The 22,286-nt window shown below is 40.6% G+C and overlaps 1 protein-coding gene and 1 long non-coding RNA gene across 3 annotated transcripts; both read left to right on the forward strand.

The window, feature by feature from the left end:
* The first annotated feature begins 5,136 nt into the window (after nucleotides 1-5,136).
* On the forward strand, nucleotides 5,137-7,199 carry LOC124283855. 2 transcript variants are annotated; one of them, XR_006900418.1, is made up of 3 exons: nucleotides 5,137-5,211; nucleotides 6,471-6,559; nucleotides 7,149-7,199. It is a non-coding gene; the product is annotated as an uncharacterized LOC124283855 (long non-coding RNA). The 2 variants fall into 2 exon arrangements; XR_006900417.1 differs by lacking the exon at nucleotides 7,149-7,199 and adding an exon at nucleotides 7,049-7,077.
* A 294-nt stretch (nucleotides 7,200-7,493) lies between these two features.
* LOC124283846 lies at nucleotides 7,494-21,590 on the forward strand. The gene is made up of 6 exons (XM_046719875.1): nucleotides 7,494-7,629; nucleotides 8,902-8,994; nucleotides 9,316-9,488; nucleotides 9,942-10,037; nucleotides 13,130-13,258; nucleotides 21,534-21,590. The coding sequence occupies exons 1-6, from the start codon at nucleotides 7,494-7,496 to the stop codon at nucleotides 21,588-21,590; spliced, it is 684 nt and encodes a 227-aa protein (XP_046575831.1).
* The last annotated feature ends 696 nt before the right edge of the window (nucleotides 21,591-22,286 follow it).

Below are 22,286 nucleotides of genomic sequence, written 5' to 3' on the forward strand. Positions count from 1 at the left end.
TCAATGACCCCCCTCCACTTCCCATAATTTCCAACCGTCATTTTAAACATATTTTATGTACAAAATTGCTGACCCCTAGCCCCCAAGACCAAACTGGGTGACACCGCCGCCCACCCCCCCCCTCATCACCCCCACCCCAGCCATAAATTATGAACGGTCCCTTACTACCGGTAATTCTAAACGCGAAATACCAAAAGACGTTAAAATATGGTACTTGTTGGTCCCTGCCTGGCGCTCGGCATTTATGGGGACAACAAGGACTGGTCGGCTCGGAGTCAGTATAATGTGTCTGATTTGGGTATTCATGCTTCACTGCGGCATGGTATCTCAGTGGGCTAGCACTATAAAACCAGCTTCAGTCTGGGCTAGTACAAGCAGACGCACATACACATACACACGCATGCACGTCGTCATATGAGCGAAAATATTCTCAAGCACGACGTAAAACCCAATTTCACCTCACTTCTAAATGCGAAAGTGGCGATTTATGGGATCGGGTGGTCAGGCTCGCTGACTTGGTTTACACATGTCGCCAAATCCCAAGTAGGTCAATGCTCATGCTCCTGATCATTAGATTCTCTGGTCTAGACTTGATTATGTACAGATCATATGGCTGGAATATTTTCGTGCGCGCCAAATAACAAATGATACCAAATGCAAATGCTACTGAAAGAAGGGTTAATCTTCTTTAATCCTTTCTTAAATTTTTGTGTTTAAAGGGTAAGTATGCCCGAAAATTATCTTCAGTAACCCATGCTTGTCGTAAGAGGCGACTAACGGTATCGGGTGGTAAGGCTCGCTGACTTGGTTTACATGTCATCGATTCCCAATTGCGCAGATCGATTGCTGTTGATCACTGGATTGTCTGGTCCAGACTCGATTATTTACAGACTGATGCTATATATCTGGAATATTGCTGAGTGCGGCGTACAACTGCACTCACTCACTCACTCACTCACTCATATTGAGGGTTATACTTTCATTGTAATAAAAATGAGTGTATAGTGTCAAGCATTGATATTATTATCCAAAATTTCATTTTGTTCAATATTTGAAGAACGTGATGTTTTCCCCTTTAACGTGTTATAATTTCCCTTTTTGATCTCTTCGAGAAGTTTTGATTTACTGTAAACGAATAAAAAAACTTACGTCTACCACGTACAAAGAGGTCCAGGTGGTATATAACGGGTATACACATGATAGATATATAAATACATCCCATGTGGTATATATCTCACAAAAGCTGTACCTATAATGTTTCCTGTTCTCATTGTTACCGCTGCCCCCTCTCACACTCACACACGCAGGTCAGATGTACACCATCCAGTGAAGACTCTCCCAAGAGTACTTCAGCTACTGGAAACCCCCGGGATTAAAGGAAACAGTAAGAAGCATATGTTTATATGTCTGTATTAGTTGTAACAGAAAGCAGTACGTGGCTACATCTTATTATAACCGTACCGTTAGCCGGTATATCTCTATATAAGATGTTTGTATTTGTCTCTGTGATACTCTAGTATTTTTACTGTCCATCGTCGACAGGTTTTCCTCTTCAAAATGTTTACTTTCATCTTTATTGTATAAAATGTTTTCGTCACGATATGGCTGAGACATTGCCGAAGTGACGTTAAACATTAACTCACTCACTCAATCTACAAAATGTAACAATTTGCAGTCGAATTATAAACTGTATAGTAGGCATCCCTCCGTATAGTTACGGCAATGACAATGACTGCGACAATGACAATGACTGTGACAATGACAATAACAATGACTGTGACAATGACAATAACAATGACTGTGACAATGACAATGACTGTGACAATGACAATAACAATGACTGTGACAATGACAATAACAATGACTGCGACAATGGCAATAACAATGACTGTGACAATGACAATAACAATGACTGTGACAATGACAATATTAATGACTGTGACAATGACAATGACTGTGACAATGACAATGACAATAACAATCACTGTGACAATGACAATGTGTTCTTACCCCTTGGGGAATTCTTTTTAAATTTGAAAGTCATCACATTATTAAATATTAGAAATGGCATAAAGGTTAAGAACACACAAAATAACACAATTGACAAACAAAGTTAACTGTCATTTAAATGGCGAATACTTGCTGGAATAAAATAATTTTGCATACTTTTTTGTTTTAAAACGGGGCATTTAGTATCGACGGCCTGAAGGGTAAAATATTATATTCAGGACATATAACGTGGCTGTAATCAGATAAAATAAATTCAACGAGAGGAAAGAATGTAAATCCGAAATACTTACTTGCAATTAATATGATTTTGTTAAGATAAGATTTGCGTTTGATATTAAGAGAGCCATACCAGCATTGAATTGAAAAAGGTTCAATTACTTTCAACAAAACAGCGATAAACACCAGCTTTTACTTATGTTAAAAGATCTCAGTTTGCACATAAACTATAATCTTTGCTGGCATTTCATAAGCATGTAGTAGTATTTATGAATATGGATGGTTTTAGTACTGCAACCTCCTTTTGTTTGCATTATCTTGTAAGACTTGTATCTTTAAACGGTCTTCCGAACCTGTAGTGCCATTGATTGCTATCAATCTAATTCCAATTATAAACCACCTTTGACCTTACCGGCTCACCATTCTCAACCGCATGCCCACTATCTAGTCTAGCCATTTGTCATTAATACATTCACAGCCGTTAACGTTGAGATGATGAAGGGGTATTATGACCTCCCGGCAACGCTTCACTTCACACATGGCTACCAGTCTCCAGTCACCTTAAGGGCATACCAAGGACAGGAGGTGCACGTGGTATGTATGTTTACCAAGGACAGGAGGCACATGCGGTATGTATTTTTACCTAGGACATAGGTCTATGTAAAATTGGTCATTTTACAATTATTGACCAAACAATATTCCAACAGCTGCAGCCTTTGGTGTTTACATCTGAGGTACAATCGAGCGTATTCTATTTATCGGGATTTCAAAGAGCGTCACACCTCTCTTGTTCAGAAGTTGTTTGATCAACATTCAAGGCTTTGGTAAAGCTTTCAAGAAGTCTTATGGTAGACATGTGGCGGGTTTGATGCATCAGTGACAAAAATATTCCGATGCATTTCCCTTTTTATGACTTATACCATACATTTCCGAATTATTTCAGATGAAAACCTGACTAGACTTAGTATGTATTTATGACGGTGCCACCGGGTAACAACACTGTTTCATAGTGATTCATAAACACATGCTCTGTCATATCGCATGGTGACAATCACTTGATTGTCTGGTCCAGACTCGATGTTTACAAACAGCATCGTACAGCTGTAATACTGCTGAAACAAATATATTCTCATGATAGAGTAACAATTGTACAATCGACTCTGCTTTTAGCGTGTCTTCTGGATGTGGAAAGGGTTTTGTCGCTTCTATCTATATCAGATGAAATGTCTAATTCTTGTCTTACTTTTTTGGAAAAAAGAATCCAGTTGTCTTTACGTTTGTCATATATAAGGGTACCTCCTATTGTTTGGGGTTGTTGGTTTATAGAAAAACACAATAAAAACCTTCTTCAGCAGTTCGTTTACTTGGTGATGATGCTATCAAACTGACTGCGTCGGTTTAGACAGGAGGACGACGTCTTCCAGTCAGTCAGTTCAAGGGCATCACAGACCAATCACTTCTACGAATGTGGAACAATGACGCTCGGACACATGTAAGTAGCTTGCTGTTGAATTGGACATGAATTGCAACACTACCAAGTACATTATTGTTACGTTTACTGTTTACTTTTGTAAAAGTAATTTACAAGTCATTTGGGATTATAATTTTATGCTGCGTAACTACAGTTTCTTCTTTCTGAGGGCTATTTTAATGCTTAAATAATTGTTTGATCAGATCAAACAGATTCACCTGCCATCTGTGGGGATCACAAACTATGGCCATCTGTCCTCCTATGGCTGGTACGTCTACAGACTGGCCCCCTTGGAGCTGTTCATCAACGGTGAACCCCTCACCCTGGCCAGGTGGCCGAACCACGTAAGACACGTACCTCAGACATTGAGTAATGGATCGGAAAGGGACAATTTAGTGAAAATGTAAAACCGATATCAACTAGGCGTGTTACAAACATGGACATGCTTATCCAGTCGGATGTGTTGTCACAGGCATATCAGTGAGTGAGTATTCTTTTACGCCGCTTTTAGAAATATTCGAGCAATATCACGGCGGGGGACATCGGGCCTTCACACATTGCAAACATGTGGGGAATAGAATCCAGGTCTTCGGCGTGACGAGCGGACGCTTTAACCACAAGGCTACCCCACCGCCCGAACAGGCACGTTAGGAACCTATGGTCTTAATGTTGTCAGGAAAACAAACACAACACAGGTTTACATGAGTTAAGCAATTAATCCGAAACGGACAATTTTTAAGTAATGTAAATATGAAGTCTAACAGCAATTATGTGTGTGACGAAAATTACGATATTTATCAAATTGAATGTATCTTCACAGTCACATGCTTTAAGGTTCTGATCAAAATGTTTTAGAAGATGTCCAAATGAGTCAAACCTTTGCGATCTTACGTGTGATATTTATACTTTTTAACGTTGATTTACTGCTGCAGGACTTCATAGATATCACGGCTGTGCCAGATGAGCATGGATACCAGTTCTCATACGAACACGAACCGTGACTCGAGGTGGACAAATGAAAAAGAACCATGGGCATATGGATTCTGGTGAGTCTTTCTCACCCTGGAATGTAAACGACCTTTCCACTTCAAGATAAGCACTTAACAAAAATACCACATTTGCTCACGAACTGTTTTAATGGTCACATTCATGTGAGGCTTATAATTACGTCCCACTGCCTGATCGTGAGGTGTTTGTTTTAAACCGCCTTTCCTATCGCAGGACTGTTTCTGCCTTAATGCCTTCATTAACAAATAATAGTAAACCCATAATTCATTTAATTTCTATCACAACAGATCCAACGTCATATGTGCTTAACATTTGAATAAGCTCATACCATAATTCCTGCCCTTCTTGATTTCTACATATCGACTGACAAATGTCTATGAGTCCCAGTGTCTAATGCTTCTCTAGGTACTGGAGCTGGGCGGACCTGTCGTTGAAGATACGTACAATAGATGCCGTAAACCACACCATCGCTCTTGCTGCTAAGGATCGCCATGGCATGCGGCCTGGTTAGTTTCAGTGAGTGAGTGAGTTAAAATGTACCTTCACGTCGGCAATATGGTGTGTGGGGTTGGGGTGGGGGAGGAGGTGTGTCTGTGTGTTCTGATATTTGCCAGAGAGAGTATGAATTGTCCACTTTTCTACGCAGATGCCGGTTACAATCAAATACGTTCTAAGAGTTATGTTGAATTCAAATGGTTTCACTTGAATAATATACATGTGTAATACGTATGACGTATGTGTGCCGTCTTCTCATTTTACATTAATATTGTAACAAAGGTTTCTTTTTGTGCGTTTGATTTCGTGTTTTCCCGGAAGTTATTGGCTACCAGTGTGGTTGAAGTCAAGTTGAACCTATAAACCAGGCATGTCACTGGGGCCCTGGTGACCTCGTCGTCCACGGCGACGTAAATCGCCGGGACGAGCTGCGACCACTGGGCACGCCAGAAACATGTGATCATGGGTCCCATCCGGGTTCGCTTTGTTTAGATTGAGTTTTTGTGCTTGTACGTTTCACCAAAATGGCAAACATCTAAGATTTGTATCGCTTCAGGCTTTTTACAACATTAAACTGACACTCGCAATATAACTGAAATTATACTGTTCAAAGCGGTGTCTGGACGCTATATGGGTGGAACATTGCCGATGCGGAATTAATGTTTAACTCACTCACTGCTTGCAGTAATTGTAAAAGTTAGGGGACCGAATGCACGTAATGAAAATGGAGTAAAATAACATTATTGCTGTGTGTATGTTTGGTTGGTTTACTTGTTGTTTAACGCCGCACTCAGCAATATATTCCAGCTATGTGGCGGCGGTCTGTATGTAATTTAGTCTGAACCAGACAATCCAGTGATCAACAGCATCAGCATCGACAGGCCTGCCAAAGATAACTTTCCCACTGTGCAGAAAAAACACAGAAAATCCCACATAAATCGTGGAAATTAATGGAATTGACTGTTTGAGTAGCGAGGTAGTATGTTTATGTCGCTATTTGCACGATTAATGTGGACTTTTCTGCGTTTTTCTGCACAGTGGGAAAGCTTTGTTTGGTAGGCCTGATCGACGTACGCAATTGGGATACGAGGACATGTGTCTTCCAAGTCACCCGATCCCGTTACTTGATCATGTTAGTACGACAAGCACGGGTTACTGAAGACCAGTTCTAATAAATAGTAAAGAATACCAGTGTGTATAATGGAGGAAGGTCGAATCTTCACTGGTACGATGCGTGTAAACAGAGTATATGCTGCCTTTATTCTGACAGGTGTCTACAACCACGGCAACTTGACTGGAATCACCTCACAGGGCGGCTACTTCCGGGTGATAAACATGCTCTCGGAAATTGACGAGCCCGTGAGTTTCACACTGGACATAGAATGTTGTGCATTCACAAAGCGTTCGTAAGTCAGTGATATAATGTAGAGTTACGGTAGGTCGTAACGTTACGAACTCTTTGTGGATCGGGAGCAAAGAATGGCATGCACAAACCGATCCAAGACTGCACTCTTTGACATAGATTTACATTGGCTCAACGCCAAGTGAGTAAGGTTTTACGCCGCTTTTAGCAATATTCCAGCAATATCCTGGTGATAACTCCTAACTCCCAAGTTTCGCACCTCATGGTTTGGCTGAATCTCACACTGACCGATGCTGAATTTAGGAAGAGAGATACTGGGTTGTAGACGTTTAGGGTGGAAAACTATGAGTTCAGTTTTATCATCATTCATTTTGAGGTAACAACATCATACGTATCTGTAGACAGAAGTACGGGAGTTCTGTACGTGTGACCCAATATACTGACAGGTTCTCTGACGTCATCAGATGTTGTGTACTTTGTTGTAGGGGGAGTACTACCTAGACAGAAGTACGGGGATTCTGTACGCGTGGCCCAGTACACCGACAGGTTCTCTGACGTCATCAGATGTTGTGTACTTTGTTGTAGGGGGAGTACTACCTCGACAGAAGAACGGGGATTCTGTACGCGTGGCCCAATACACCGACAGGTTCTCTGACGTCATCAGATGTTGTGTATGCGTCAATGGTTGATGACTGTATCGAGTAGGTTTGGTTTGGTTTGGTTTGGTTTGGTTGTTGTTTAACGCCACACTCAGCATTATTCCAGCTATATGTCGGGGGTCTGTAAATATTCGAGTCTGGACCAGACAATCCAGTGATCAACATGGAACTGTCAACAACCTGACGAGTTCATGCCCTAAGTTCCTTGAAAAGTGATTTTTTTAAAGTTTGTTTTTTACACAGAAAAACTGTATCGATTTGTATGTCATAAATGTTTGCCAGACTGGATCCCGGCGTGTCCAACCTGAGGTTTGAGGACTTTACCCTGGAAGTCTGTCGAAAAATGGGAATCAACGCCAAAAACGTGTCCAATGTAGAACTACGACAACTTGAGTTGAAGAACACAGGTAACGATTTGGCAATTGATTCAATGACGCCCAATGAAATTAGTATTTTAGAAGTATAATATATTTTCCGTTTTCATGTTATACCAGAACATAGGCTTCACACATTGTTCAGCACGAGAAATCAGAATAGGATCTTCGGCGTGACGCACGAAAGATTAGTCCACACTTATATCTTATCTGCATACGTTTCAAGTACATGCAGATGGGCGCAATGCAAAGTATTCCTACACCTTCCCACAGTCTCGCTTTCCCTCATGACTTATAACACCTTCACTCATTCTACTTTTACTTTCACTCATTCTTACAATTTCGTCTTCATTCGATCATTCATTCATTCATTCATTCATTCATTCATTCATTCATTGAGCTGACGAATACAGGTAACTCACTGCCAGTCCGCTGAAGGCAGGGCGAGGGAATTTGAGTGACTGTGACTGGTAGTTGTCCTGAGTAAATGAAGGTCCGGGGTAGAATATTGATCTTCAGTAACCCATGCTTGACGTAAGAGGCGACTAACGGGATCGGGTGGTCAGGCTCGCTGACATGGTTGACACATGCCATCGGTTCCAATAGCGCAGATCGATGCTCATGCTGTTGATCACTGGATTATCTGGTCCAGACTCGATTATTTACAGACCACCGCCATACAGCTGGAATATTGCCGAGTGCGGCGTAAAACTCACTCACACCTGAGTAAAGGTTTGTTGGCCATTAAACTGGGCTTTACACATTGCCCTCTGTAGAGTAGACTGTCTCTTAGAGGATATACAGAAGTGAGTCCAAATCCAGCTTAGAGTGCAAGTCAGATCTAGGCAACATTAAGAACCTGTGCTGGTCTCTTTTTTAAAAAAATTAGTGGACTTTATTTCTGGGACTAAATTTCCACACGTGGAACATCCAATCCTGAGTTTCATCGCAATGAGCGCATAATACACAACATCTTCACAAAGTAATTTGGACCGAGACCATGGATACTTCACACCTTCATCCCTTCTTCATCCGCCCCACAGTCACGCCACTACATACTTCTTTGGTAACCCCAGGGGCAGACTCAGGATTCTGGAGAAGGGGGGTGCACATAAATCATGAAGTTCAAAGGTTAGGGGGAAATGCTCCTCAGGGAAAACTTTTGCGGGAGAGAAGGGGGAGGGGTGTGCACAACCCGCCTCTGGATCCACCCCTGAGCCCCTTCGGTTTTTTAAACATTTGTTCCCCTTATATTTCTCTCTCTTTCTTTATATGTAGTCATTTACCAAAGAACATGTATTCCAGGTTCCTACGTGTTCCACTGTGGAGGAGACTGTCGGTCCGTCACTGTGTCCAGGTGTGAAATACACGATGGAGATGGAGGCATTGAAATAATTGGTAATCATTATTATGGCTAGTATTCATTTCATACACAAGAATGTTGCGTTGTGAGTTTAGTTTGTCTAACCAGCTGATGGTGCATTATCGATCGATATGAATTGTGAATTACAACAGTTTATTTTCAAGTTAAAACAACGAATTTCCTATACATACATTGCTAGCTGAAATATAGTTCTTGAGGCGGTGACCGTGTCAACCTTGTTCAAGACATCGAATGATTTGAATTGTAAATTACAAAGGTATGTTATAACTTAAAATAAGGCAAACTAATTTCCTACACATCAACCATACACTGTAAGATGACACGTATTTCTTAAGGCGGTGACCGTGTCAACCTCATCAGCTCCAGTAACGTGGTTGAAGACAACCATATCTGGAGGTACAGTCGGGAGGGAGCGGTTGGACAGAACGCAGTGCACATTGATGGTGTCAACAACCTCATACGCTACAACCACATCCACGACGGACAATATGCTGCCATCAGGTTCGACGTATGTCCTTCCTGAATGTTTGTTCGAGAAAGAAAATCATTTGCTGTGAAAGATATAATGAAGAATTGTACGATTGAAATATGTTTTGGAAATGGAAACTAAATGCCAATATTACAATAACATACATGCTTCATACTGAACGGTTTGATAAGTGTATTATTCCCTTGTATACGTGTGCAATTACATCGTCGAAACGTTCATGAAGTCACTTACGACGTGGTTCCAAAAGTAGAATGACTACACGGATGACAATACGATCAACAGAACCCCAAGTTTAACATTTCTTTTTACAAAAACGTAATCTATAGAGTATATATGGAATTGTCTGAAATTCTTGGAAACAATAATTTCAAGTGAATCAATCTTGATTCTTATATCCGAATATGCACTGCCTACTAGCACTGTCTACAACTAATATGCACTGTACTGCCTCACTCCTGTCCTGGTCTACAGGGTAACGACCACGTGATGGAGTATAATCACGTCCACCACAACTGCCTCAATGCCAGCGACTGTGGTGCTCTCCATGCTACAAGGAGTTGGTTCTTTGTAAGTCATCATCTTCCGTGCATGTCATCCCTGTTATCTTTACTCTGGATAATATTGCACAAAAGTTTATTTAGGTTTGACTGGTTTTCCCTTACACCAAATCGCTTGGTGTGACTTGGTCAATGTCCTGGTGTTACACACAAGTGATGGTTCTTAAAGCAGACATTGTCACTTTTCGCTCGCCTTTCGTTCTGACAAAACGTACCAACACGTCGCTGCTGCGAATAGTAATAACTGGCTGCATCCCTTGTAATTGGTCTTTCGTCTCGGCTCTCGAACAGTTTAGATGTCTGAAAATTGTTCTAGCTTCTAGGATTTCTCATTCCAGGGCTGCTAGTTCATAGTTTCATTATTATTTAATCATTTTCGGATGAGATTTCATTTTCTAGTTACGTTGCCAAAAAAGGGCTTCATTGTTCAATTAAAGCATTTTGTTTAAAAAAAAATCATTTTCAGCTAACAGATGGTCAGTGTACTATTGCGTTCAGTTCATAGGATTTTTTTCGATTTGCAATCGTTTTTTGTGTACCTGTTGGTTGTAAATTTATCTTGCTGAGCAAGTAAGATTCTTACATGTAAAAAGCATTTTATTGTGGACGACAAGAAGCGTGTGTTACATTACCGACGGCTGCATTCAGCATTAGTTAGTGCAGCCAAAGAAGGTTGGGAATGTCTGAGGTTTCAGTTTTCTTTGAGATCGCAGAGTATCAAACAGTCCGATTTACCTGACCAGGTACCAAAGTGTGTGAAGTTTTCTGTGGCTATTGGTCTTATCACTTGTGACTTCATCTATACAACAAACCTTTCGGAAAGAGGTACATTACACTGTAAACAATGGACAGTATGCCTCTGTTATACACTCTCAATATACGCGGCAAGTAATGCTTTTCAGCGCAAGGTCATATCGGTTTATCCCAATATTCGGAGTGTAGCAACTGATCGACAGATCAAGCACAAAACCATCACACCACTCGTTGGCGAAATACAGACCCCCACCTGTCTGTATCATGTGGACCCACATGACCAGCACAGACACACCGGGAGGGAAACTTAACCATTTTGTGGCCAGTATTGAAACTGGCGAGATGGAAATGGAGTGTGCTTTGCCAGATACTTGTGCAAAAGCAGAGTTTACCGAAGTGAAAACTAATCTGGGTAACATAGACTCAGCTGATAGTGTATGGAAAAAAACACCCCAAAAAGGTTCCACGATGTCCGGTTTCTCACAATCCGATACCAGTTATATGAAGGACAGCAGCAGTGAACCAGCTATCAAGAAAGCCGAAAATATCTGTGCCTGGCATTGATCCAGTTGAGACGAAGAGCACGTATGTAAGGTATGACGGCGTTGACGTTGGGGATATTGTTTCGCAAACAAGAGCTCAATCACTACACAAACGTCTTGTATTCCAGGACAGCTGGATGGATAAATACAGTTGGCTTGTGTACAGTCCAACAACGGGTGGAGGTTTATGTAAAATGTGTGTTCCGTTTCCGAACCTGGGTGATGAGCGAAAGTGCGTAGGGTCTTTAGTAAAGTATCCTTTGACAAATTTGTCTAAAGCAACTGGGAAAAATGCTGCAATTGAGATTCACCAGAATACATTTTTTGACACACGAATGTGTGTCGTTACCTTATCGAATATCTCAACAGAATAAGGAAATGTACGACTTGAACTGCAACATTCTGAAACATATAGTTGACACGGTGATACTCTGTGGCAGACAAGGTTGTCTCTGAGGGGGCACAGAAATGACAGGACATCAGAACAACCAAACAAGGAAAATATGCTGGCCATATTGAATTTACTGACAAATATAGATGATTACGTCATCAATTAGAGTTTGGCAGAAGAAACGCCCAATAACCCAGCAAAACAGTTCAAAATGAATTCATTGACGTAGTTGGTGACCACATTCGCTCAGAGGTGGTCCCTCAGCTTCAAACAGAAGGGGCTGTGTTTTCTGTGATTTGCCGATGAAGTCACAGATACGTTTTCCAATGTTGAGGTTCTTGGTCTTTGCTTGAGATATGTTGATCAAAATTCAATGACTATCAAAGAGACATTATTTGATGATGTACATTTAGAAAGAACAACAGGTCAGCAGTATTGCAGAAGCTATCTTAAACCTACTGAAAGACCAAGGCAATCGAAAGCTTGAAAACTGCCGATGAGGATGTTTTCCCAACATTCGTAAGCTGCTCACAATTGCCGATACACATCCAGTTACAAGCACTGAAGCAGAACGGACAGTTTCCAGCCTTACAAGGCTGAAGAGGCACCTAAAGTGTACCACGGGTCAAAAGCGCTTCATTGGACTGACACTGATCCACCTGAACCAGGACAGGAAAATAGTTTCTGATGAGATCGTTCACAAATATGTGAAAAATGCATCCTCCATCAATAGTCCTTGATGACAGTGTTAGTGTAGAGGTAACATACAAGTAAGTAATGGTTAAGGCATCTGACTAACAAACTGTAACACAACCAAATTCTGTATATCTGTGAAGAGTGTCTGTGTGTTTGTAAGGTAGACAATGCCAGGAAAACCGAGTTTATACGAATTGAGGTAACACATGTGCAGATTAATGTCTGCAACCAACCATTGTGTGACACAGCCACAAGAGACGGCGCTGGTTATTCTCTAAGTATACAACAATATGTTCTTTTGAATAGTTAGCACACTACGCGTTGACAGTTCCATCATTTGAATAAAAGAATAAAAGAAACAGTGTTTCTATACGCCCTATGGAATCAGTTTGACAGAAATTTGGACGGGTGATTGTTTCCCTGTCACAGGCGTTTAAAAGACAGTATCATCTGTATAAAGAGGGTTCAGTGAGTGAGTTTAGTTTTACGCCGCTTTTAGCAATATTCCCGCCATGTTACGGTGGGGGACGCTAGAAATGGGCGTCAAACATTGTATCCACGTATGAAAGAGTCTTCAGCATAACGAGCGACCTCTTTAACCACGAGGCTACCTTCTGAGTTTATGTATCCAAAAATGATGCGTATGTGTTTTTTTTTTCCTGATATCAAATAATTAATATGTAAAGCGCATTTATATATTATAATGTTCACCAATGACAGCGAGGCAACATGATCCGATATAACCACATCCACGATACCATCAAGCTAATGCCAGGGTCAGGTGTCAGGGGCGTCATGCTGGACGACGAGTACTCCAGCGTCACCATTGAACACAACGTCTTCTACCACGTGAGTATAATTTAACAACGTTAACGCAGCATGTATGTCTAATTTTACTCTAGCAAAATACGTTTATATAAAATCAACCTTCCCAGCCAAAATGAAGAAGCATAGAAAAACGGATTTGGCCCTTGGGATATCATTTATGTTGTGCGACGTTTCGATGTAGATTCTTGTACTGTTGTCAGTGTGCTTGACAACTGCATAGAAGTGTGTATCGTAACGTTGTACTAAAAATGTCATTGTCATTAGAGTTTCAAATAATTCAATCTGAATCCAGTAGATAATTAAGTGGGCATAAATATCTCATTCAACCATTTACTCATGAGAAGTGGTTGTCACCTGACCACGCGTCGAAGGTGTTCTTGGCGAGATAACGTACATCAAACCATCCTCTGCTTCATTACGGTCTGTGTGCCCCAGTCCCCTTAAAGCAGTCCTGAATCAAGCATTAAGACGTTAGCTCAGAGCCATTTCAAATTGTTTGGGGATGTAACCTTGAGTGGTGCTTCCCCTATTACCATAAGTCCCCTTAAAGCAACCTTGAATCAAGCATTAAGACGTTAGCTCAGAGCAATTTTTAAATTGTGTTGGGATGTTACCTTGAGTGGTGCTTTCCTATTACCATAAGTCACCTTAAGGCAACCTTGAATCAAGCATTAAGACGTTAGCTCAGAGAAATGTTTAAATTGTGTTGGGATGTTACCTTGAGTGGTGCTTTCCTATTACCATAAGTCCCCTTAAAGCAACCTTGAATCAAGCATTAAGACGTTAGCTCAGAGCAATTTTTAAATAGTGTTGGGATGTTACCTTGAGTGGTGCTTTCCTATTACCATAAGTCCCCTTAAGGCAACCTTGAATCAAGCATTAAGACGTTAGCTCAGAGCAATGTTTAAATTGTGTTGGGATGTTACCTTGAGTGGTGCTTTCCTATTACCATAAGTCCCCTTAAAGCAACCTTGAATCAAGCATTAAGACGTTAGCTCAGAGCAATTTTTAAATTGTGTTGGGATGTTACCTTGAGTGGTGCTTTCCTATTACCATAAGTGCCCTTAAGGCAACCTTGAATCAAGCATTAAGACGTTAGCTCAGAGCCATTTCAAATTGTGTTGGGATGTTACCTTGAGTGGTGCTTTCCTATTACCATAAGTGCCCTTAAGGCAACCTTGAATCAAGCATTAAGACGTTAGCTCAGAGCAATTTTTAAATTGTGTTGGGATGTTACCTTGAGTGGTGCTTTCCTATTACCGTAAGTGCCCTTAAAGCAACCTTGAATCAAGCATTAAGACGTTAGCTCAGAGCAATTTCAAATTGTGTTGGGATGTTACCTTGAGTGGTGCTTTCCTATTACCATAAGTCCCCTTAAAGCAACCTTGAATCAAGCATTAAGGCGTTAGGTCAGAATAATTTCAAATTGTTTGGGGGATGTAACGTTGACTGGTGCCTTGCCTCTAAATACCCCCAGCAAGCATGGCCAGGTTAGCTTCACTGCATGAAAAGTATTTTTCCAATCACATTCAAGATCGCGTTACATATACTGAGTCAAAAAAGAAACTTCACATTCTTTCTTCAGGGCACTATAAAATAACAAGAGATGGTAAGATGGTTAAATTGTTATTATTTCATTGCTGAGATCTGTGTGATGTACTCGATACACTGACAGTGCCATAATCAGTTCCATTAGGCTACACCGCCGTTCCAAAACATTGGTATACAGAATGTCAAGTCACAATATGGACGTCGAGAATGGAGATTGGCAGCCCGGAACCGATTTCGAATGGTCTGTGAGGACAGGCGACCTCTAAACATCTCAGCCCTGGTTCGTGTAGCCGGCAGAAATCTGTCACGTAGGTGACGTAGGACGATTTGACGGTCTTCTGCTCGTGACGTCACACGTGGAGGACCCGACCTTGGGCGATCAGAAGTGGTGCCAGTTTGTTGTAGACGACCTCGCAAGTCATACACAGTACGACGGCTGCATCCCATTGCTCTTGCGACGTCAATAACTGATCTTCCAACTTGCAACATGCCAACGGCACGTTCACGTTGCACATTTGACAATCGTGGCATTTCAAGTACCGTTAGAACTGTGGTTTAAAAGTGTTGTTTTCAATTCTTGAGGCCAATACAAACACGTGCATATGAAGAAAACTTCGATGCGAAGATCACGTGATCGAGTGCACGTGCAAGACCTGATTTGGCACTATCGTCATTTGCACTAGGAATGGATGGGTTTGAGTGGGTTTTGCTAACGTTTTTCTAGAGTCGAAAGATAGGGATCCCATTTCGGATACATAGATGTATCATCAGAGAAAAATTATTCATTATTTTTCAAATTACATTTTGTGAAGTTTCTTTTTTGACTCATTATACATTTACCTTTAAGGCGTTTTTCCAAGAGTTTATCTTTGTTGTTGAATGCGCACCCCGTGCAAGCTTTCGTAGAGAGTAGGAAAGCCAATTTAGGAATAAGCTCTGATTACCTCATCTTTCTCATGCTAGCCCAGAGAAATAGGGTTAGGTAATCCGACTGTCCCTTTCCAAAATGTGGAGAGTTGAAGTGATGGATGAATTAGTGTCATCTTAATCTGATGCAGTGAAGCATTCAAATTGTATTGCTGATGCATTCAATTTTAGGCCCTCACTCTGTCACTGAAAGACCACATGATCAACTGAAATGTTACTAACTGTGGTTCACTAAATCATGCACAACCGGTACTGACAAATGGATTGTACATGTACTAATACTGACATTATGTTGGGTGATACATTTACAACTGGAAAATGTAAAATATTAATTCCGCTTTATTTCAGTCTGTTCCATACAAAAGTGCTCTGTGGACAGCAAAATACCCTCAAATGAGTACATTAGAGACTGGGACGCCTGTCTACCCTGAAGGTAACCCGTGTAATATGTGAGTGTGTGAATGGAGTTTTACGCCGCGTTTAGTATAATTCCAGCAATATCACGGCAGGGTACACCACAAATTGAAAAGAATGACATTTTATGTTTTCAAGAAACAAAGACTGACTCACTTGATGACCTACAAATAGATGGCTATCAACTTTTTGTTCAAAATAGTTCTAAAGGTATTAGGCGATCTGGCGGAATAACTCTTGCTTAAAAAATATTATTTCACATTATATATCGCAGTTAAACTCGAATGAATATACACTTTGGTATAAAATATCGAAAGACCTGTTCAATATAGATCAGGATATAGAGATTGGTGTAGTGTGTATCCCACTCGAGGGATCTAAGTATTCCTCCGACGATGTATTTTACTTGCTGGAACAGTCAGTGTTGGAGGCTCTATCACGCACTGACTGTTATGTTGCCCAGGGACTTTAATGCCAGGACTTCAAACATGAATCACTTTACCGTGACAAATTTATCTCAGATGAAGGAGACAGTGTGTGAAATATCTGCAACACCCGTTGGATGCATTTGAAGATTATTGTGATTGTTGGAAAATAACGGTAAGCACACCAAAAACTAAAGTAAAAATTTGGGGGGCGGGGGTGGGGATGCTCCAAAGCAAACGTCTTAAATTATTTTTTTCGATTTGGTTCGCAACCTATTGACATTGTTCATAAGCATGTATACCTAGGCATTAATTTATTAATTTTCACAAAAACAGTAGACTTAATTTTGTAATAGTCTGTTATCAAATTCTAAAAAGGCAATGCGCTCTTAAAGAAATCACATAATTTAAACATAGCATTAGATACTTTTCTTACACTATTCGATGTTCTGGTATTACCCATTGCTTTATACGGGCCCGAAATTTGGTAGTACGAAAATATTGGTAATGTTGAAAAGGTCCATTTAAAATGTTTAAAACTGGTAGCCAATCTACCCCTAATTTCATGGTCTACTGGGAGTTAGTAATAGTGCTATTAATTGGGAACCTTCCTAAGAAAATGATTTCTTTCTGGTATTACCTAGAAACTGTTACCTATCCACTGAAGTTATCCTCATGTCTGTATCAACTTACAAAGTTAGATAACACCCTCAAACCATATCGCAATAATGTGTGGTTAAGTCACATTAAGAACATTCTAAATAACTGTGGTTTAACCTGTATTTACGAAATCCCCAGTTCCGTGTCAAGACACTGGCTAGTCTCTGTAGTAGAATCTACACTAAAAGATCAATTTATACAAAAAATGGAATGAAACTATATATTAGTAGCTCTAAATTGAGTGAGTGAGTGAGTTTGGTTTTACGCCCCTTTTAGCAATATTCCAACAATATCACGGCGGTGGACACCAGAAATGAGCTTCACACATTGTACCCATGTGGGGAATCGGACCCGAGTCTTCGGCGTGACGAGCGAACGCTTTAACCATCAGGCTACCCCACCGCCCTAGTAGCTCTAAAGGCATTCATTATATAAACTACTAAGGATTAGCCAACTTTCGAACCATATTTGCTTCTCCCAAAACAAATTTCAAACCCACTAATGCGGTTTAGAACGTCTCATCATTATTTACCTGTAGAGACCTGTCGCTGTAAAAAAGTATCTAGACAGTTAAGAAAATGCCATTTATGCCCAGGTCTTACGTTTCAGTATGATAACGGTACACCTCACAATGCGTCTTTAACCAGAAACTTTCTTCAAAATGCTGGTGTTGACGTCATGGAGGGGCCATCTCGCTCACTTCACCTCAACCCAATCGAACACACCTAGGATGAACTGAGCAGGCGATTACCCATGCAAAGTTTTCAGCCACAGACGTTGAAGGATCTGGGACATGATTTGGTGAGCCAATGACGTCGACTTCCGATCCGATTCTTTGTTCAAGTCTTGCGGTCAATGAGGAGACGTTATGCAGCGGTACTGGCGTCTGATGAGGATCACACACGATACTGATATTACTTTGATTGCCTTTGACACCAGTGTGATGTCCTTTCCTGACAGGCACTATACATTTACCCTCGTCATCGATTATAAATGCTTTAGAGAACAATATTGTGTGTGTCTTTTTCTGAGTAAATGCTGTCTTAGGTGAAATCATCTATTTTTAGAAAGGCGCGCTTTTGGGGTCGGGTTTTACCAGTGTCAAGTTTCTAATTTTGTTGTATATATAAGGTGATGACCACAGTACTCTAGTAAGACAAGAGGGCCAATACATACACGTGTCTTTTAATCTTTTTTTTTGATGGTTGTAAGAATGTATCGATTTGCCCCAAAGTAGATGCTTTTGGTAACTGAATCTCCCCTCTCACGGGGATTCTCTTTCCGGTTAATGGGAACGGTTTGTTCCTATCCAAATTACGTTTATTCAGAGACTAGGAGTAGTCTGTGCCATGGCGTGTCAGCTTGCTGTAAGAGGTCGGTCCAAAGAGACCTAAATCTTAGACGTTTGTTACTTTGGTGAGTGAGTGAGTGAGTATGGAGTTGACAAGTTATTAATAAATCAGGGCAAACGAGGATTCGAGCCCATGACCAGAAGTTTCTGACGAACCCAAAGGTCACTACTGTGCAGTGATGTTGTGCCCTCAGGTGAAAAGGCACGCGAAAGGACAGTGAATCTTTACAATAGTACGAAATGTCGCATACTTTCTTCACATGCGCACAGTTATTAATATGATAACGAGCTACCGCGACTAAAAACAAGGTAATGCCTCAAAGGCAATGAAGGGTTAGACCATACAATAACATTAACTTACGACTATCTTAGCACTAAGAGAGCTTCGAAAATCTAGGCCCATATCTGTGGACAAAATGTACTTGCGAAGTGCATGCACGGTCGTTGGTTAATTGAAACATCGATAGATATATAGGTGAAAAGTAGAAGCATTAATGTTACAAATGAAGTTTTTTTATTTGCATATGATCAAAGAAACTCAATTTACATTTCCAATAAACAATCCTGGCAGATTTAAGTAGCTAAAATGATTCACAATGAAAGAAGAAAAGTAAACAAAAAAACATATGAAAATTAGCATTTTTATTATCTTACTCTTTTGGATGCCATCATCCGATTGTAATGTTTCAACGAGTAATAGGTTTTGTGTTTATCATATCTGTATATAGTGTATATAGGACAAACATTTCCTGACTCTACAAGGAGCATTAAGTCAAAGAAATGTGATTGTAACCAAGGGTTTAGTGTCACTTGCAACGGTCGGCAGGTTCTTTCCACCCAGTGTCATCCGTTTTAGTCCTCTGGTAAAAAAGAGAATTAGCGACATCATTATAAAACACAAAAGTTCCTTCAGCAGTTGGCGCTATTCCCAATTAATAAATGGGTATGTACAAAGTGAAAAAAGATGCATTTTGATGAGGTTAACTTATATACCCCAATTAAGTCATTTCATTTGGTCAGAAATAGTCACTGGCACATGTTACTGACACTAGACATTTAGCTTCAAAGGGCTATTTTCGCTCCTCCTTTAAAGGATGGGTTTTTCATTCATTGTCTCAACCTTAATTGTGACCTAAAAAAACGCATGGTGATTCTTGGTTATAGCAGTCCCTGACCGCCTAAAGCATGCAGGACGAATTGACAAAGCGAATCGTATGTTCAGATCAGGGGCGGTATTCTTAAAAGCAATAAAAACTGAAGTTTTAAGAAAAGCAAGATTTATGGATGTCAACACTTCTTAATTGTGAGGGGCGGTGGGGTAGCCTAATGGTTAAAGCGTTGGCTCGTCACGCCGAAGACCCGGGTTCGAATCCCCACATGGGTACAATGTGTGAAGCCCATTTCTGGTGTCCCCCGCCGTGATGTTGCTGGAATATTGCTAAAAGCGGCATAAAACCAAACTCAGTCAGTCAGTCAGTCTTTATTGTGAATAACACGACGTTTCGGAGTGTATGCTTGCTCCTTCATCAGGTGAAGTTTTGACTTCAGATTTATGATTTTTCCTGGTCATATTCACAAAAAAGTATTAGACTTAAGTTTGTGTAATGTTCTACTGAAATCCTAAGCCTGATGTTGGCTAGGCTTAACTCTACATGTGTAACCTAAGTCAGTTGACAAAAATAGCCGCTAGACATGCCAATAGGAGAATTTACCGTCCAAGAAGTAACCGTTGTGAAGACTTAAGTGATGAAGAACTCATTAAACGGTATCGTTTAGACAGGGGCGGCATACAGTTTGTAATTGATTTGGTCTCGAATGCCATTCAGCCTAACACAGCAAGAAATCATGCAGTCAATGCCACTGTGAAACCACTTTTGACATTGCGCTTCCTAGCAATAGGAAAATTCCAGCTATGTAATGCTGATGACCATGGAGTAAGTCAGCCTACTGTGTCCCGTGCTGTACACGAGACTCATAACACCGGATTCTCACCAGATTTGTTCGCTTTCCGACACAAGCAAACGAGATCCGCAGGAATCAAATGGCGTTCTATCAGGAGTTATTGGTGTTGTTGACTGCACTCATGTGCAGATACAGGCTCCTCGTGTCAACGAACATGTCTATGTAAATAGACATCACTACCACAGTATCAACACACAGGTAGGGGCCTATCATTCTAATCACACGTCAATTCTTATGAGTTTATCAAATTGCTTCAAATAAAACAGCTGTCTTCATTACTTTATGTAATAGTTTTTCAAGCTGCCGTGTTGGTATATATCGTTTATCCTTACCGTAGAACATTTTATTTAGGAGATAAACGTCCTTTGTTTGGAACTTCGGCTTCAAATGAAATTTAGAGTCTATCAACTCGGTCTAACATTCATCTAATTTCCAAACACAGTACGTCTATCTCCATTCTACTATAACCGATTTAAAAATCGAACTTCCTCGTCCTGCGGAAGATACTGCGTGATCCGGCATTGGACGAGAGGCGAATGTAACTGTGAAGAGAGTGGTAGGTGCCGTTCGTATGTTTATAACACTGCAATATACAAATATGCTGTCCAAAGAAAACAAACTACTGTTTATTCAGTGCATTAATGTAACACCTAAGAACTTGTTTTTTTAATCGTTTTTATAAACTCCACACGACCGAAACCAGCCTATTGTTTTGTGTGCCGTGTTACTGTACCCCCCTGGCCACACTATAATGGAATCGTCTGACCTACTTCTTGGAAGTAGACAGTTACAACAGATTGAAACGGCGGACAAGCCAGTGTTTACGTTTTGCGAAAGGTTGAAATTTGAAGTGACAGTGGAAAATACTAGACTGACTGTCGAATCTGAACCCTGCAGAATCGAAGAACAGATTCTTTTCTGATCGACCTACGACCTGTAACTCATGAAAGACATTTATTTTTCCCTAATGTGTGTATGCTGAATAACAGAGTTTGTGCCATTTTAGATAAGGGTTGCCGTCGGGAGGTTCTTCAAAGAGGAACGAAAGCCTGTCTACAGATGACCGAACTTTGCAATGTTTCAATTTGTGCCTGAGCTGGGTGGCCTCAAAGACGGATGAGATGCCCAGTTCTGTCTGGTTGTAGAGGGTATTTTTAGACTGACTGGTTTACTGACATATGATACAAAGCTCAAATGATAAACCTTGGCCTGTGAATAGAAACAAACCTACACCAGTGCTAGTATATACCGCCACTGATGACCTCTCCTGGTACACACACACTGCACCTTTTGTATAAAAAATTACTAGCAGTGCGTCAACTAACAAAATCCTCCAGCACAAAGATTCCTAAAACCAAACATGTGATAGCAAAGTCTTTTAGTACAGCCTCGATCCTTCAGTCATAGCACATAACATGGCTTGTATGCATATATTTCCACTTTCGCCTTCATCTTCATACTATGTATTTGACACATTATCGGATAGGATACTCACCTGTTCCTGTGATTTCCTGAACTGTTCTGTGGGTAATTGTTGCTAAACTCATTAATCAAACTCACTACATGAATGAAAGCAGTTTCATTTGACATGCATGTGAAGCAGTATAAAAGCATTCGTGTGGCATACATGTAAAAATGCCTATCGCTTCCTGTCACACTCATTAACCTTTGAAGTAATTATGCGCTTAATATGCGATTTTTGTGATCTAAACAGTTTGCCGGGAATATAATTCTGTCAACAAAAGGAAAAGATTCAGCC

Source organism: Haliotis rubra, unplaced genomic scaffold (assembly GCF_003918875.1).
Source record: "Haliotis rubra isolate DU_JTF1 unplaced genomic scaffold, ASM391887v1 Scf322, whole genome shotgun sequence".
Classification (NCBI taxonomy): domain Eukaryota; kingdom Metazoa; phylum Mollusca; class Gastropoda; order Lepetellida; family Haliotidae; genus Haliotis; species Haliotis rubra.

Bases quoted from the DNA above. Each gene is read 5' to 3' on its own strand.
- LOC124283846 (XM_046719875.1), top strand. From the start codon at position 7,494: ATGTTTGCCAGACTGGATCCCGGCGTGTCCAACCTGAGGTTTGAGGAC. The intron at 10,038-13,129 runs GTAAGTCATCAT...CACCAATGACAG, and splicing joins CTACAAGGAGTTGGTTCTTT to CGAGGCAACATGATCCGATA. The intron at 13,259-21,533 runs GTGAGTATAATT...GTGCCATTTTAG, and splicing joins AACACAACGTCTTCTACCAC to ATAAGGGTTGCCGTCGGGAG.